This window comes from Lithobates pipiens, unplaced genomic scaffold (genome assembly GCF_037356315.1).
Source record: "Lithobates pipiens isolate NorthernLeopardFrog02 unplaced genomic scaffold, aLitPip1_a1.2 Scaffold_8, whole genome shotgun sequence".
Lineage (NCBI taxonomy): Eukaryota > Metazoa > Chordata > Amphibia > Anura > Ranidae > Lithobates > Lithobates pipiens.
The window spans coordinates 342,291,222-342,305,169 of NW_027507903.1; the positions used below are offsets into that span (position 1 = coordinate 342,291,222).

The 13,948-nt window shown below is 43.5% G+C and overlaps 1 protein-coding gene across 1 annotated transcript in view; it reads right to left on the minus strand.

Annotated features, from left to right (window-relative positions):
• HSPA4 (heat shock protein family A (Hsp70) member 4) overlaps nucleotides 1-13,948 on the minus strand; it is a 91,721-nt gene that overhangs the window by 64,374 nt on the left and 13,399 nt on the right. Inside the window, exons 2-3 of the mRNA XM_077473146.1 lie at nucleotides 829-886; nucleotides 131-271 (exon numbers count right to left, since the gene is read on the minus strand). Coding sequence (XP_077329272.1) covers nucleotides 131-271; nucleotides 829-886 — 199 coding nt within the window. The remainder of the gene's footprint in view (nucleotides 1-130; nucleotides 272-828; nucleotides 887-13,948) is intronic.

Sequence of the window (13,948 nt, forward strand, 5' to 3'; positions counted from 1 at the left end):
TTGCCAGGTGGATGGTGAAGATTGTGGAGTAGAGGATTAATTAAAACAGTGGACGGAGCTCAGGGTATACACGTCCTATTGCATCAGACCATGACCCTTATGAAAGAGTACCTTTAAACATTTTATTTACCTTGATTCCAGTGGTGCCCATTGGCAGCTCAACAAGCTCATAGGCCAAACCAGGCTTCTCAGCCTGCACAAATGGGTCTGTGTAGGCTCGCCCATGAAACCTTTTAAAGCCTTGCAGTGTATTCTTTGCATTGGAAATGACCTAGAGAAAAAAACAAGGCCACAAGTTACTCAGCATGTTTTAAGCTGACATAAGCAAGAGGAAATAATAAAGTACAGTTTTGTATCAATGATAGGAAATGAACAAGAAAAAATAAAAAAAAAATAAAAGGAGGACAAAACAAACATTATCTTAGGGGAGACCTAGCTGAATGCATTGCATACATTTTTTATATATTACTATAAAAAAAAAAAAAAATAAAAAAAAAAAATAAAAAAAAAACTTAATTGGGAAGTGTCAGAATACTCTAGTGAACTTGAATATGCAATGTTTTCACAATTAAGTTTTAGAAACAAGGGGCCAAATTAGAACACGTGTCGGATAAATTGATTTTGTCCACAGATGTAAATCAATATTTTAGCCCACCCAAGTAAACGACAGAAGCAATCTGAAAAATTGCGATGAGCAGTACAGTGCAGTTCTCGTTTTATAGCCATATGCCAGTGAAAGTTAATAGAAGAGAGGGAGAGAGGGAGAGAGGGCAAAAAAAAAAATTAAGAATAAAAACCACAACAGTCTTTATGGACAACAGAGCTTACTTGGCTTTTTGCGGCTGCTCCAACAGATCGGTTTTTAGGGCCGAATGAAATGCATGACCTATGAGATAGAAGCACAGAATAAGATGAAGAATATAAAGACACTCAACGCATTGTCATGGCATTTAATACTGCAATCTGTTTAAATGTTACCATGTTACAAACTAAAAAGTAAATGATCTTGCTTTACAAACATAGAAGAAAAAAAAAAAAAAAAAAAAAAAAAAACACACCACACATCTTTGAAAAAGTATGGGGCACATGGGTTAAATCTGCCCATACACCTATTACTTCAGTTCAAGGTCTCAGATTTACCCCACATATGCCATTTGTTTTTGAATATGACCACTTTTTACTTATTTTTTTTTTATGTATAAGACAGCAATTTCCAACTATGTAAAACTTGAAGTAATACAGATATAATATACCCAGGAGTACAATAAAAGTGTTCTAAATTGTACTGTTGGTGTATGGTCTCCTTTTATATCGTAAAGCGCTGCGCAAACTGTTGGCGCTATATAAAACATGAATAATAAAAACCAACCTGGTGGGTGCACCCAATTACAGACTTTCACCATGATTATAGTCACTTTTTTGTACTAGTTTTAAAAATCTTATAGTTACCCTGAGACAATGAGACGAGGGAAGCTGTACAGACTGTGTGTTATCATACATGATTTAATGAAAGTAATAAAACATATCCAATCAAAATGATAACAGGCTGCCAAACGACCAACTTTTTTTTTTTTTTTTTTATGTTCTAGAACATTAGTCTGAATGTGCAATTTCTGAGAATACCAAGAAGGCCATGAAAACAAGTGCTAGATTTTTACACCTTACTAACTGATCGATGACTGCTGCCCCTCTCTGCCTCCCCATTCGTTGGCTTCCACTAATCCAACATATAAAAATCAAAAAATACTAACCACAACATCGCACCCAGCTACACAACCAACCTCATCTAGAGATCCTCCACACAAAAAAAAAAAAAAAAAATACCCCAACTGTACTTGGCATCTATTTAGCACCTCCCCCTCCCTTTAAAATTGTAAGCTCCAGGAGCAGGGCCCTCTTATTCATTCTCCAGTGAACTGTGCTCCATTATATTGTAAACTGCTGCGCATATTGTTGGCGCTATATAAATCTTGTAAAATTATAATATTTCAGGAAATTAGGACAAAGCACAATACCAACTGCCATAGGAACCTAATGTGTTCTCCCTAAAACATTTCAAGAATGTACCTTAACATTTTTGAAAACCTTAGTAACCCAAGTATCTTTACATTATATTGAATTACATTAATATACACAAGTGTATCAACTGAGCATGTATAATCTTGCAATGAAAAAAGGACAGACAGACCCTAGGGCCTATTCCTACTTCTCCAGTGCATTGCATAACCTCACTTCTGACTCAAGTGTGCTGTAGCTCACTGCTATGCAAGGTAATGCATTAGGCATTGCATCAGAAAAAAAATAAAAATAAAATAGTGCAAGTCCAAATGTTGGTACACTGCCAGCTCAATTAACTTTTTTCAAGCTTGTAAATGATTTTTTTTATGATCTAAAAAAAAAAAAAATGCAGCCCATTGTTTACAATCTGCCTGTACACACTGGCCCAACCAAGCGCTGCATATTCTTGAGTAAAAGAAAAATCTGTGTTCCCAGTCAGTATTTTGTGCAAAAATGCGCATAAACATTAATGAATTTACTGAAAAGGCACACAGCAACCTTAAAGTGAACATAAAGGCTGTTTTATTTTTTTTTATTTAAATAAAGTTTATAGTTACCTGCTCTGTGCAAGGATATTGGACAGAACGGCCCCTTACCTCCTGTTCTGGGTCCCCTGCTGGCAGTCTGCTCTTCCTCTCCCGAGTGCGTCTCCATAGCAAGCCATGCACTATGAGGGCACACATTCAGGCACGCTCCAAAGCCAAGCTGTGTGCATCCATAGATACAAACAGAGCAGCTCAGCCATGCCCCCCACACTGCCTCAACATAGGATTTGATTGACAGCAGGAGGAGCAAAAGAGCCACCCCCTGGATAACAGCAACATGTCAAGGGTAGGATTAGACACTAGATTTAGATGAAAATGACTAACAAATTCAAGCCAAACTTCAGCTAATTCAATTTAAGCAGTTACAGCAACAGTTTATTTTTTCACCTTTGCGATAAAGTTTTTACATAAAATGAACAAAAGCAGACCATTGTAAGCCCTTCTGTCAGTGGTTTGTCTTAAACACTGCTCAAAGTGCCAAATTTGTAAGCTCGTCTGAGGGTTCAGGAAGAGGAGAAAAGAAAAAGGGGGGGTGGAGAGCTGAAGTTACACACTAGAGTTCAGTAAGGAAAGCGCTCATTGGCGGGAAGACACACGCGTCCCTTCAGACACCACACAGGAACCAAGCTGGAGGTCCCCTCTTCTGTCAATTTTTCTCTTGGTGTCAGGAAAAATTGTCACAAGCGATTTATGATAGCAGAGCAAAGCAGCAGACAGAAACACAGTACTTTTAACCCCTTCTCGCTGATGGTACGCATATATGTGGCCACCTGGAGGGTGGCTTTATCGCTTTCTGTGCTGAATGTGCACACCCTACGCATTACCAGCACAGTTACCAGTGGGGACCGTAAAACCAATGCATACTTGCAATAGGGAGCTTTCTAATAATGTGACTGTTGTGACAGTCAATCACAGCAGTGACATGACCCAAATGACCGCATCTTCTCCCTAGCTTCCTTCAGGTGCAGTCTTCATCTGTTTTGACTGGCCAGCATGGGATGGCATCACTCAAACACATGAACATTGCAGTGTGCCACAAGGTAAAAAGAGCTGCGCAACCTCAGCTCATTGTACATTCTAGAAGGGATTGCGAACAGTCAGGTAAGTATTTTATTGCAAAAGAGACATTGAGCCGGTCTCGCAGCCTTGAGTCTTTCCCTCATCTGTTTACTTCCTGCTCAGGTTGCTCCTTTGGTTGCCCACGTAATGGCCTGTGCAACATGGACTCTTCCTATCGGGTGGTTTCCAGCAGTCTTCAGGAAGAAAAGGACTTACGATATCACGGGGGGACAGTGTGGAACCGATGGTCTTGGGGCCACTATGGTGGTGCTTGATTAACTGTTCCTTACCTGAGCCCAGCGGTGGAAAGGGACCAGGATGGGGAACTTAGGCAAGTGTTGCTGGCTTTACCAGATTTGAGAAAAAAAAAAAAAAAAAAAAAAAAACACACAACCCCGTTTCACCAGGAGTCGGGCTTTAACATTTATGGCTGTGAAGAATTTGACTAGATTATTTATGGAAAAACTGACCTTTTACATTAAGGCCTCATGCACACGAGACGCAGATGAAACCTCTGTTAAAAAAAAGCTGAAACGCGCGTTTTGCCGCGTTTGCATGTCGCGTTTAGACGCGTTTGCGTTTAGACGCGTTTATAAAGATAACATCATGTAGACCCTCCCCAAGCTCTCAAAGCATTTTTTTTAACTATTTCTGCTATTTTGATCAGAGTGAGCAGCAGCAGCATAGAGAGCAGTTGTACACTTGCATTTGCCGTGTCACTTGCCACGGCACCTGCCACAAGTTGTGGATTGTCCACTTGCCACAAGTTGGGGATTGTCCACTTGCCACATCACCTGCCACGTCACCTGCCACAAATTGTGGATTGTCCACTTGCCACGTCACTTGCCACATCACCTGCCACGTCACTTGCCACGAGATGTGGATTGTCCACTTTCCACGTCATCTGCCATGCCACCTGCCACAAGCTGTGGATTGTCCACTTGCCACGTCACCAGCCACATCACCTGCCACAAGTTGTGGATTGTCTACTTGCCGCGTCACTTGCCACATCACCTGCCACGTCACTTGCCACGTCACCTGCCACAAGTTGTGGATTGTTCACTTGCCACGTCACCTGCCACAAGTTGTGGATTGTCTACTTGCCGCGTCACTTGCCACATCACCTGCCACGTCACTTGCCACAAGATGTGGATTGTTCACTTGCCACGTCACCTGCCACGTCACCTGCCACAAGTTGTGGATTGTCCACTTGCCACGTCACTTGCCACAAGCTGTGGATTGTCCACTTGCCACATCACTTGCCACGTCACCTGCCACGTCACCTGCCACAAGTTTTGGATTGTCCACTTGCCACGTCACTTGCCACGTCAGCTGCCACGTCACTTGCCACGAGATGTGGATTGTCCACTTTCCACGTCATCTGCCATGCCACCTGCCACAAGCTGTGGATTGTCCACTTGACACGTCACCAGCCACAAGTTGTGGATTGTCCACTTGCCACGTGACTTGCCACATCACCTGCCACGTCACTTGCCACATCACCTGCCACAAGTTGTGGATTGTCTACTTGCCGCGTCACTTGCCACTTCACCTGCCACGTCACCTGCCACAAGTTGTGGATTGTCCACTTGCCACGTCACTTGCCACAAGCTGTGGATTGTCCACTTGCCACATCACTTGCCACGTCACCTGCCACGTCACCTGCCACGTCACTTGCCACGTCACCTGCCACAAGTTTTGGATTGTCCACTTGCCACGTCAGCTGCCACGTCACTTGCCACGTCACCTGCCACAAGTTGTGGATTGTCCACTTGCCACATCACCTGCCACGTCACTTGCCACAAGATGTGGATTGTCCACTTGTCACATCACCTGCCACATCACCTGCCACAAGTTGTGGATTGTCCACTTGCCACGTCACCTGCCATGCCATCTGCCACAAGTTGTGGATTGTCCACTTACCACGTCACCAGCCACATCACCTGCCACAAGTTGTGGATTGTCCACTTGCCACACCACTTCCCACGTCACCTGCCACGTCACCTGCCACAAGATGTGGATTGTCCACTTGCCACGTCACCAGCCACAAGTTGTGGATTGTCCACTTGCCACGTCCCTTGCCACGTCCCCTGCCACAAGTGGATTGTCTACTTGCCACATCACTTGCCACATCACCTGCCACAAGTTGTGGATTGTCCACTTGCCACGTCACCTGCCACAAGTTGTGGATTGTCCACTCGCCACGTCACTTGCCACATCCCCTGCCACAAGTGGATTGTCCACTTGCCACATCACTTGCCCCATCACCTGCCACAAGTTGTGGATTGTCCACTTGCCACGTCACCTGACACAAGTTGTGGATTGTCCACTCGCCACGTCACTTGCCACATCCCCTGCCACAAGTGGATTGTCCACTTGCCACATCACTTGCCCCATCACCTGCCACAAGTTGTGGATTGTCCACTTGCCACGTCACCTGACACAAGTTGTGGATTGTCCACTCGCCACGTCACTTGCCACATCCCCTGCCACAAGTGGATTGTCCACTTGCCACATCACTTGCCCCATCACCTGCCACAAGTTGTGGATTGTCCACTTGCCACGTCACCTGACACAAGTTGTGGATTGTCCACTCGCCACGTCACTTGCCACATCACCTTCCACAAGTGGATTGTCCACTTGCCACGTCACTTGCCACGTCCCCTGCCACAAGTGGATTGTCCACTTGCCACGTCACCTGCCACAAGTTATGGATTGTCCACTTGCCACGTCACATGCCAGTCACCTGCCACAAGTTGTTGATTTTCCACTTGCCACGTCACCTGCCGCGTCACCTGCCATGTCACTTGCCACAAGTTGTCTATTGTCCACTTGCCACGTCACATGCCAGTCACCTGCCACAAGTTGTTGATTTTCCACTTGCCACGTCACCTGCCAAGTCACTTGCCGCGTCACCTGCCACGTCACCTGCCACAAGTTGTCTATTGTCCACTTTCCACGTCACTTGCCACTTCACCTGCCACGTCACTTGCCACAAGTTGTGGATTGTCCACTTGCCACCTGCCATGTCACTTGCCACAAGTTGTGGATTGTCCACTTGCCACGTCACTTGCCACAAGTTGTGGATTGTCCACTTGCAATTGCAATTGTTTAAAATATTTTTCTAATGGTTTTTCATCATTTGCAATCATTTTTGAGATTTTTAATGTAAAAAAAAAGGTCACCTTTAAAAACGCATATAAACGCAAACGCGGCTAAACGCGGTAGCGGCGTTTTGCCGCGTTTTACCGCGCTTTGCGTCTGAAACGCAGAAATTTTTGTTTCTGAACGCATTTTTTTGCTTCTGGAAAAACGAGATTAAACGCAACTGCATATAAACGGAAAAAAACGAGACTGTGTGCATGGACACATAGGATAACATTGAATGAGTTCAGGTGCAGTTGAAAAAACTGTCCAACTGCATCTGAACGCGCGTTTAACTGCGTCTCGTGTGCATGAGGCTTTACAGTCTGCTTTATCAACACTGTTGAATGGCTTACAAAAGCCAAAAATGTGTTTGCATACAAATCCTTTAGAAGACATTGTAGCTTGTGTTGACAAAAAGGTAAATATGTAACACACTATTACAACTCTTCTAGCTTTTTGGGCAGCATGCAGCAACAAATGCTGCATTTGTCTGGAATGCAATATTATGCCTTTAAACCTGTCTAGCATGGACGAATCATTGAAATAGTTTTCAGGTCTCAGAAAACCCTCATAGTGAAGGCTCATGATATACTAGTGTAAATAGGCTGAAATAAATTATATAAAAAGAATAAGGAATGTGGCACATATCTTCCAACGGCAAAAAAAAAAAAAAAAGAATTTTATATATATATTTTTATTGTAATTTTTTTCAGTAATAAAATAAAAAAAAAGACCAGAAAAGAAAGGCAGACAATGAAAACGGCAGTGCTCCTCTACATTTATGGTGAACAGCAGACTTATTAGTCATCAGTGATAACAATGCTAATTATGCTAGCAGTCAGTAGTAGAATGTACCTTAAACTGCCCATACAGATTTTTCTCATCCAGCCTGCATAAATCTTAGATTTCACCATCCACGCTATGTGAATAGCCCACATTCTATTTTGATAGCCAACCCCACTGGCTGTTAAAATAATAGAACATGACTGCATCAGGACCTGTTCAGCTGATAGTTTTCTGACTGGCTCCTTTGATTTTTCAATCAAGAGATGTTGGGCAGGAACAAATTTTGGCAGGTTAAGAACGGCCCAAAATTTGCTGTGTGTGGGGCCAGATTTTAATCGCCTAGTGTTGTTTACGGTTCCACAGAACCCTAGTTGGGTAAAGCAGGTCCCATATGAATGGATGTCTATATAGAGGATCTTTTGTTACCCAAGTTTGGGCTCCATAACAATTATACATTTGTTTTAAAGTGATAAAGGTTTTTTATGTTTTTTTTTTTTTTTTTTTAAACAAACATGTCATACTTACCTGCTCTGAGCAAAACTATTCCACAGAGCAACCCAGATCCTCCTCTTCTCACATCCCTCCCTCCTGTTGAGTGATCCCCCTGCAAGTAGCTAGCTATGGGGGCACCTGAGCAAAGCCGCAGCTCCGTGTGTGCATTCAGACACAGAGCTGCGACCCAGCCCCTCTTTCTCCACATTGGCTGAGATGGCTCCTGCTGCTGTCAATGTCCCAAACAGCTGAGTGTCTCGTGCAACATCGCTGAATCGACCTGGAGCTCAGGCAAGTTTGAGGGGGCTGCTGCATACAGAAGGGCTTTCATCTCATGTGTCAAGATTTAAAAAAAAAAAAAAAAAAAACACCTGCACTTAAAACCACTTTAATGCCTTTCCTTCACCTGCAGCTTCTACAAATGGAATATAATAATCAGAAAGTAGAGAAGTGCTGTAAAGTCCAATGCATTCATTATAGCCGCCACAGCACCTGGCACACTGTAACAGACAAGTGTAGACAAGATTGTCTCATCAAATTTACAGGCAAAAGCTAATCTCACTCAGTAATTACAGTAGGGTTGGGTGACATGTCCTGTGTGTTCAGTACTTTTGACTTAAAAATGGTTGTATACCCATTTTCTACCCAATAAGGCTTAACCGTAGGTAAAATGAATAGCTTTTAAACCTGTACGTTTAGGAGATATTCACTTTGCATGCAGCCGCCAACGTCAGCGACACATGTGTTGTGAATGCCTGGCAGATGCTGCTGGACCTTGCCAGGAAGAATTGTGGCTCAGACCACTCACAGTGCCAGAGCCGCAAACCCAGAAGGCACGCCAAGGGCAAAATGTCAGCTCCCTCATTCTAAGGTGCATAGGTGTAGCTCATTATGCCTTTACCTTACAATTAAAAAAGAGAAAAAAAAAAAACTTTAATTGTTTTCTGAGGGTATACAACCACCTTAATGCTTCAGCATTTTTCCCTCACTACATGTGGGATACTGATTTGTTATTTTGTTTAGAGTTGAACCGAAATTTCAGTTGAAAATTGTGTTTTTGGTATTTTGCCGATACAGAAAATGCACACGATTTTGCCACAATGTTACTGTGCTTATGGTGTGGTTTTCATAGGTCATGTGACTCAAAAGCCGCATCAAAAACATAACACGGGTGCTTTATTGATGCATTCTTGCTGTTTTAATGCTTTTCTACAGGGAAGTTGTTTTTTTGGTGCGCTTTTCTCTTTTTTTTTTTAACTGAGCAAAAAAACAGCAAGCAACACAACGAAAGCATAACAAGCCAGTGTGAAGACCTGCATAAAATTTAAAGGCATGCATTTAAAGGCTTGCACTAAAAAGGTGCCGATAATGGCAGACAAATTCACACTCTTAAATTCATGATCTTAAAAAGTTGAATATAGTACAGCTATACAGAATCTCATAAAAGTGAGTACACCCCTCACATTTTTGTACATATTTTATTATATCTTTTCATGTGACAACACTGAAGAAATTACACTTTGCTACTATGTAAAGTAGCGAGGGTACAGTTTGTAGTGTAAGTTTGCTGTCCCCTCAAAATAACTCAAAAGCCACTAATTGGGCCCAATTAACCATTTTTCCTCCCCATTGTCATGCGACTCAGTGTTACAAGGTCTCAGGTGTGAATGGGGAGGAGTGTTAAATTTAGCATTAGGCCCCTTTCACACTGGGGTACTTTGCAGGCGCTACAGCGCGAAAAATAGCACCTGCAAAGTGCCCTGAAACAGCCGCTGCCGTCTCTCCAGTGTGAAAGCCCGAGGGTTGCGCTTGCAGGACGGTCAAAAAAGTCCTGGAAGTCACATCTTTGGAGTGCTGCATGTACCGCTCCTAAAGCACCCCTTCCCATAGAAAACAATGGGGCAGCACTGCAAACCCTCCTGCAAAGCCCGCTTTGTGGAGGGTTATAACCCTTTTTCAGCCGCTATCTGAGGTTCAAAACTGCCCCACTAGCAGCTGAAAGAGCGTCGCTAAGTATAGCACTGCTTTACTGCCAGCACCCGCAACACCCCAGTGTGAAAATAGCCTACTCGCTCATACTGGTCACTGGAAGTTCAACATGGCACCTCATGGCAAAAGAACTCTGAGGATCTGAAAAAAAATAAATAAAAAAAAATAAAAAAAAAGGAGAACTGTTGCTATACATAAAGATGACCTAGGCTATAAGAAGATTGTCAAGACCCTGAAACTGAGCTGCAGCACGGTGACCAAGACCATAACACAGTTTAACAGGACAGGTTCCACTCAAAAACAGGCCTTGCCATGGGTGACCAATGAAGTTGAGTGCATGTGCTCAGTGTCATATCCAGAGGCGGTCTTTGGGAAATAGATGTATGAGTGCTACGAGCATTGCTGCAGCATTTAAAAGGGGTGGCGGGTCAGCCTGTCAGTGCTCAGACCAAACACCACACACTGCATCAAATAGGTCTGCATGGCTGTCTCAGAAGGAAGCCCCTTCTAAACAGGATGCACAAGAAACCCGCAAACCGTTTGCTGAAGACAAGCAGACTAAGAACATGGGTTACTGGAACCATGTCCTGTGGTCCGATGAGACCAAGATAAACTTATTTGGTTCAGATGGTGTCAAGCGTGTGTCGCGACAACCAGGTCGGGAGTACAAAGAAAGCAAATTTATACTGTTAACCACTTAAGGACCACCTCCTGTAAATATACGTCTTTTTTTTGAAGAGGGATATCTCAGTAACGGCAGCAGCTGCTGCCACAACTGAGGTATCCCTCTTTACAGGAGGCGGTCCTGTGTACGACAACTGTGGTCTCCGCGGTGGGTTCGCCGCAAGATCAGCATTATCGGCGGCCACCCCCCCCCCCTCCCGCCGCTCTCTGGAGGCGATCGGGTCCTTCTTGCTGCTGGGTATGGAGACGAGTGAGGCCAAGATGGCCCCCACTCGTCTCTATACCATAGGGAGGTAGCAACATCAAAACATCACTTCTGCCCATACCTCTTAAAAAATAAAAAAAATAAAAATAAAAAAAAAGGTATATTTTTTTCAATGTCATTTTGTTTTGTTTTTTTTATTGCATTTAAGTCCAAATATGAGATCTGAGGACTTTTTGACCCCAGATCTCATATTTAAGAGGACCTGTCATGCTTTTTTCTATTACAAGGGATGTTTACATTCCTTGTAATAGGAATAAAAGTGATCCATTCATTTTTTTTTATTCTTAAAAGTGTAAAAATAAAATCAAGAAAAAAAAAAAAAAAAAAAAAAAAAAACACATTTTTAAACCTCCCGTCCCGTCGAGCTCGCGCACAGAAGCGAACACATACGCGAGTAGCGCCCGCATATGAAAACAGCGGGCAAACTACACGTGAGGTATCGCCGCGATCGGTAGAGCGAGAGCAATAATAGACCTCCTCTGTAACGCAAAACATGCAACCAGTAGAATTTTATTTAAATGTCGCTTATGGAGATTTTTGAGGGTAAAAGTTTGACTCCATTCCACGAGCGGGCGCATTTGTGAAGCGTGACATGTTGGGTATTAATTTACTCGGCGTAACATTATCTTTCACAAAAAAAAAAAAAAAGAAAAAGGGGGCTAATTTTACTGTGGTCTTTTTTTTTTATTCAAAAATTTGATTTTTCTTCCAAAAAAGGTGCGCTTGTAAGATCGCTGCGCAAATATAATGTGAAAAGTATTGCAATGACCGCCATTTTATTCTCTAGGGTGTAATTATATATATATATTTGGGGGTTCTAAGTAATTTTCTAGCAAAAAAAAAAAATATATATATATATATATATATATATATATATATATATATATATATATATATCTGTTTTAAACATGTAAAACGCCAAAATTGAAAAAGAGGCCTGGTCCTTAAGTGGTTAATATACAAGCTGTACACTCACAACTTTACATTGTAGCAAAGTGGCATTTCTTCAGTGTTGTCACATAAAAAGATATAATAAAATATTTACAAAAATGTGAGGGGTGTACTCACTGGGGAGGGGCACACACACAATTTATTTTTAGTTTCACCACCAAAATTTATATTCGGTGCACCTCTAAAAATTTTGTTGAATGTCCGACTACAGTGTGACAAGCGGCACTCGACTCCCTTCCCCATCAGCAGAGCAGGAAGTGTCAGTGAGATGCTAATGCATTTCAATTTCACAATTCCTTGTGCCTCACCTGCACTAAGCCCCCCCACATAGATAACCAATCGATATTTCTCATTGTTTACAAACTTTGTTTTAGCTGGGATCGTCAGCTTTTGTGATGGGGTAGATTGTGTGCAGTTCTGCTGAGGGGGGGGGGGGGGGGGGGGTTGTCCCTGTTTCCAGGAGGACTGGTTGGCTTTGGCAGTGACCAAGCACAGTCCTGCTAGCCCCATAAACCATCTGGAGGAAGATGACTCTTGTTTGCAATTACCAATCTCAGAAAGAAGGGATTTCACTGTGATTGAGAAAACCACAATCAGGTGAGGAGTTTGTGGAATTACTGTTGAGTAACTGTACTGCAATGTTTTTCTTGTGGAATTACTGTTGAGCTTCTGGGAAGCTTGTTGAGATATATAGATCCCCCTCAGCACCATCTACTACTACCAAACTCTACATCACCTACACACAAGCCCTGAACTTTGCAGCACTTACTACTGAACCCCATGCACTCTGTCCCTTTAAGCCACAGCTACTGTTCAGCGCAATGAAAAAAAATAATCACATCCAAATTTTGCTGCGGTGCTCGGCACTTCACTTTCTCAGCAGCGGGGGCCCGATCCTGCACACAGGCCCACTGCTTTCAGAAAATGCCCAACCTGAGCTCATCATTGCGTATCTATTCTAGAATATTGAATGTGACATCACGTACATCCCATATAAGCATGTGGGCTGGATGTGAAAGGTGGATCAGCAGGGATGAGTGTGCCAGGACAGGTAGATGTGTCTCATCACTGCTTCCTTTCACGCTCTGCGTATCACACAGATCATAGATGAGAAGAGGGTACAGAGGTGAAACAGAAGAGAAGGGGGTTCAGTAATGAAGCAGATGAGTAACAGTGGTAGGACGGGGGGGGGGTTAGTGATGGTCCAGATGAGAAGGATTACACTGGTGGAGCAGAAGAGCAGGGGTACAGTGGCAGGGCAGAGGTGAAGGGAGGTACATTGTGGGACAAATGTGCAGTGGTGGGAAGAGATGAGAAGTGAGTTCAACGGTGAGACAGAAGCGCAGTGATTGGGGGGGGGGGGGGGGTGTGCTGCTGTTGGGGGCAGATGTGAAAGGGAGGTGCATTAGGACAGATGAGCAGAGGGCCAAAGAGGTGGGGCAGAAGAGCAGGGGGTTAGAGTTGGAGCAGAGGAGAAATGAGGTGTATTGGTGGGAGAGATGAGCGGGTGGTTACAGTGGTGGGGTAGAAGAAGGGGGTGGGGGGGGGGGGGGTGGAGCAGATGGATTCAGTGTTAGGACAAAGGAGAAGGCAGTTCAGCGGTGAGAAAGAAGAGCATGGGGGTACAGCAGTGGAGCAGAAGTGCAGGGTGATAGTGGTGGGACAGAAGAGCAGGGTGGTACAGTGGTAGGCCAGATTTGCAGGGGGTACAGTGAATTGTGGTGTGAAAGTGCATGAATTTGGGCTCATCTAAGACATGAGTGCAGGATGTTAGTCACTATTACTCAAGTCGTTTACAGCATTTACTTTATAAAAAATCCTTTGTGATTTAGAGTGTTAACATTCTTTTGTTATAATCGGTACACTCAATTTCTTTGAAAACATTTTTCGGCACACTGTGCTCAAAAGGTTGCCTACCCCTCCCCTAACATAACAGACTGGACATTGCATGTACACTATAGTGTTAATGACG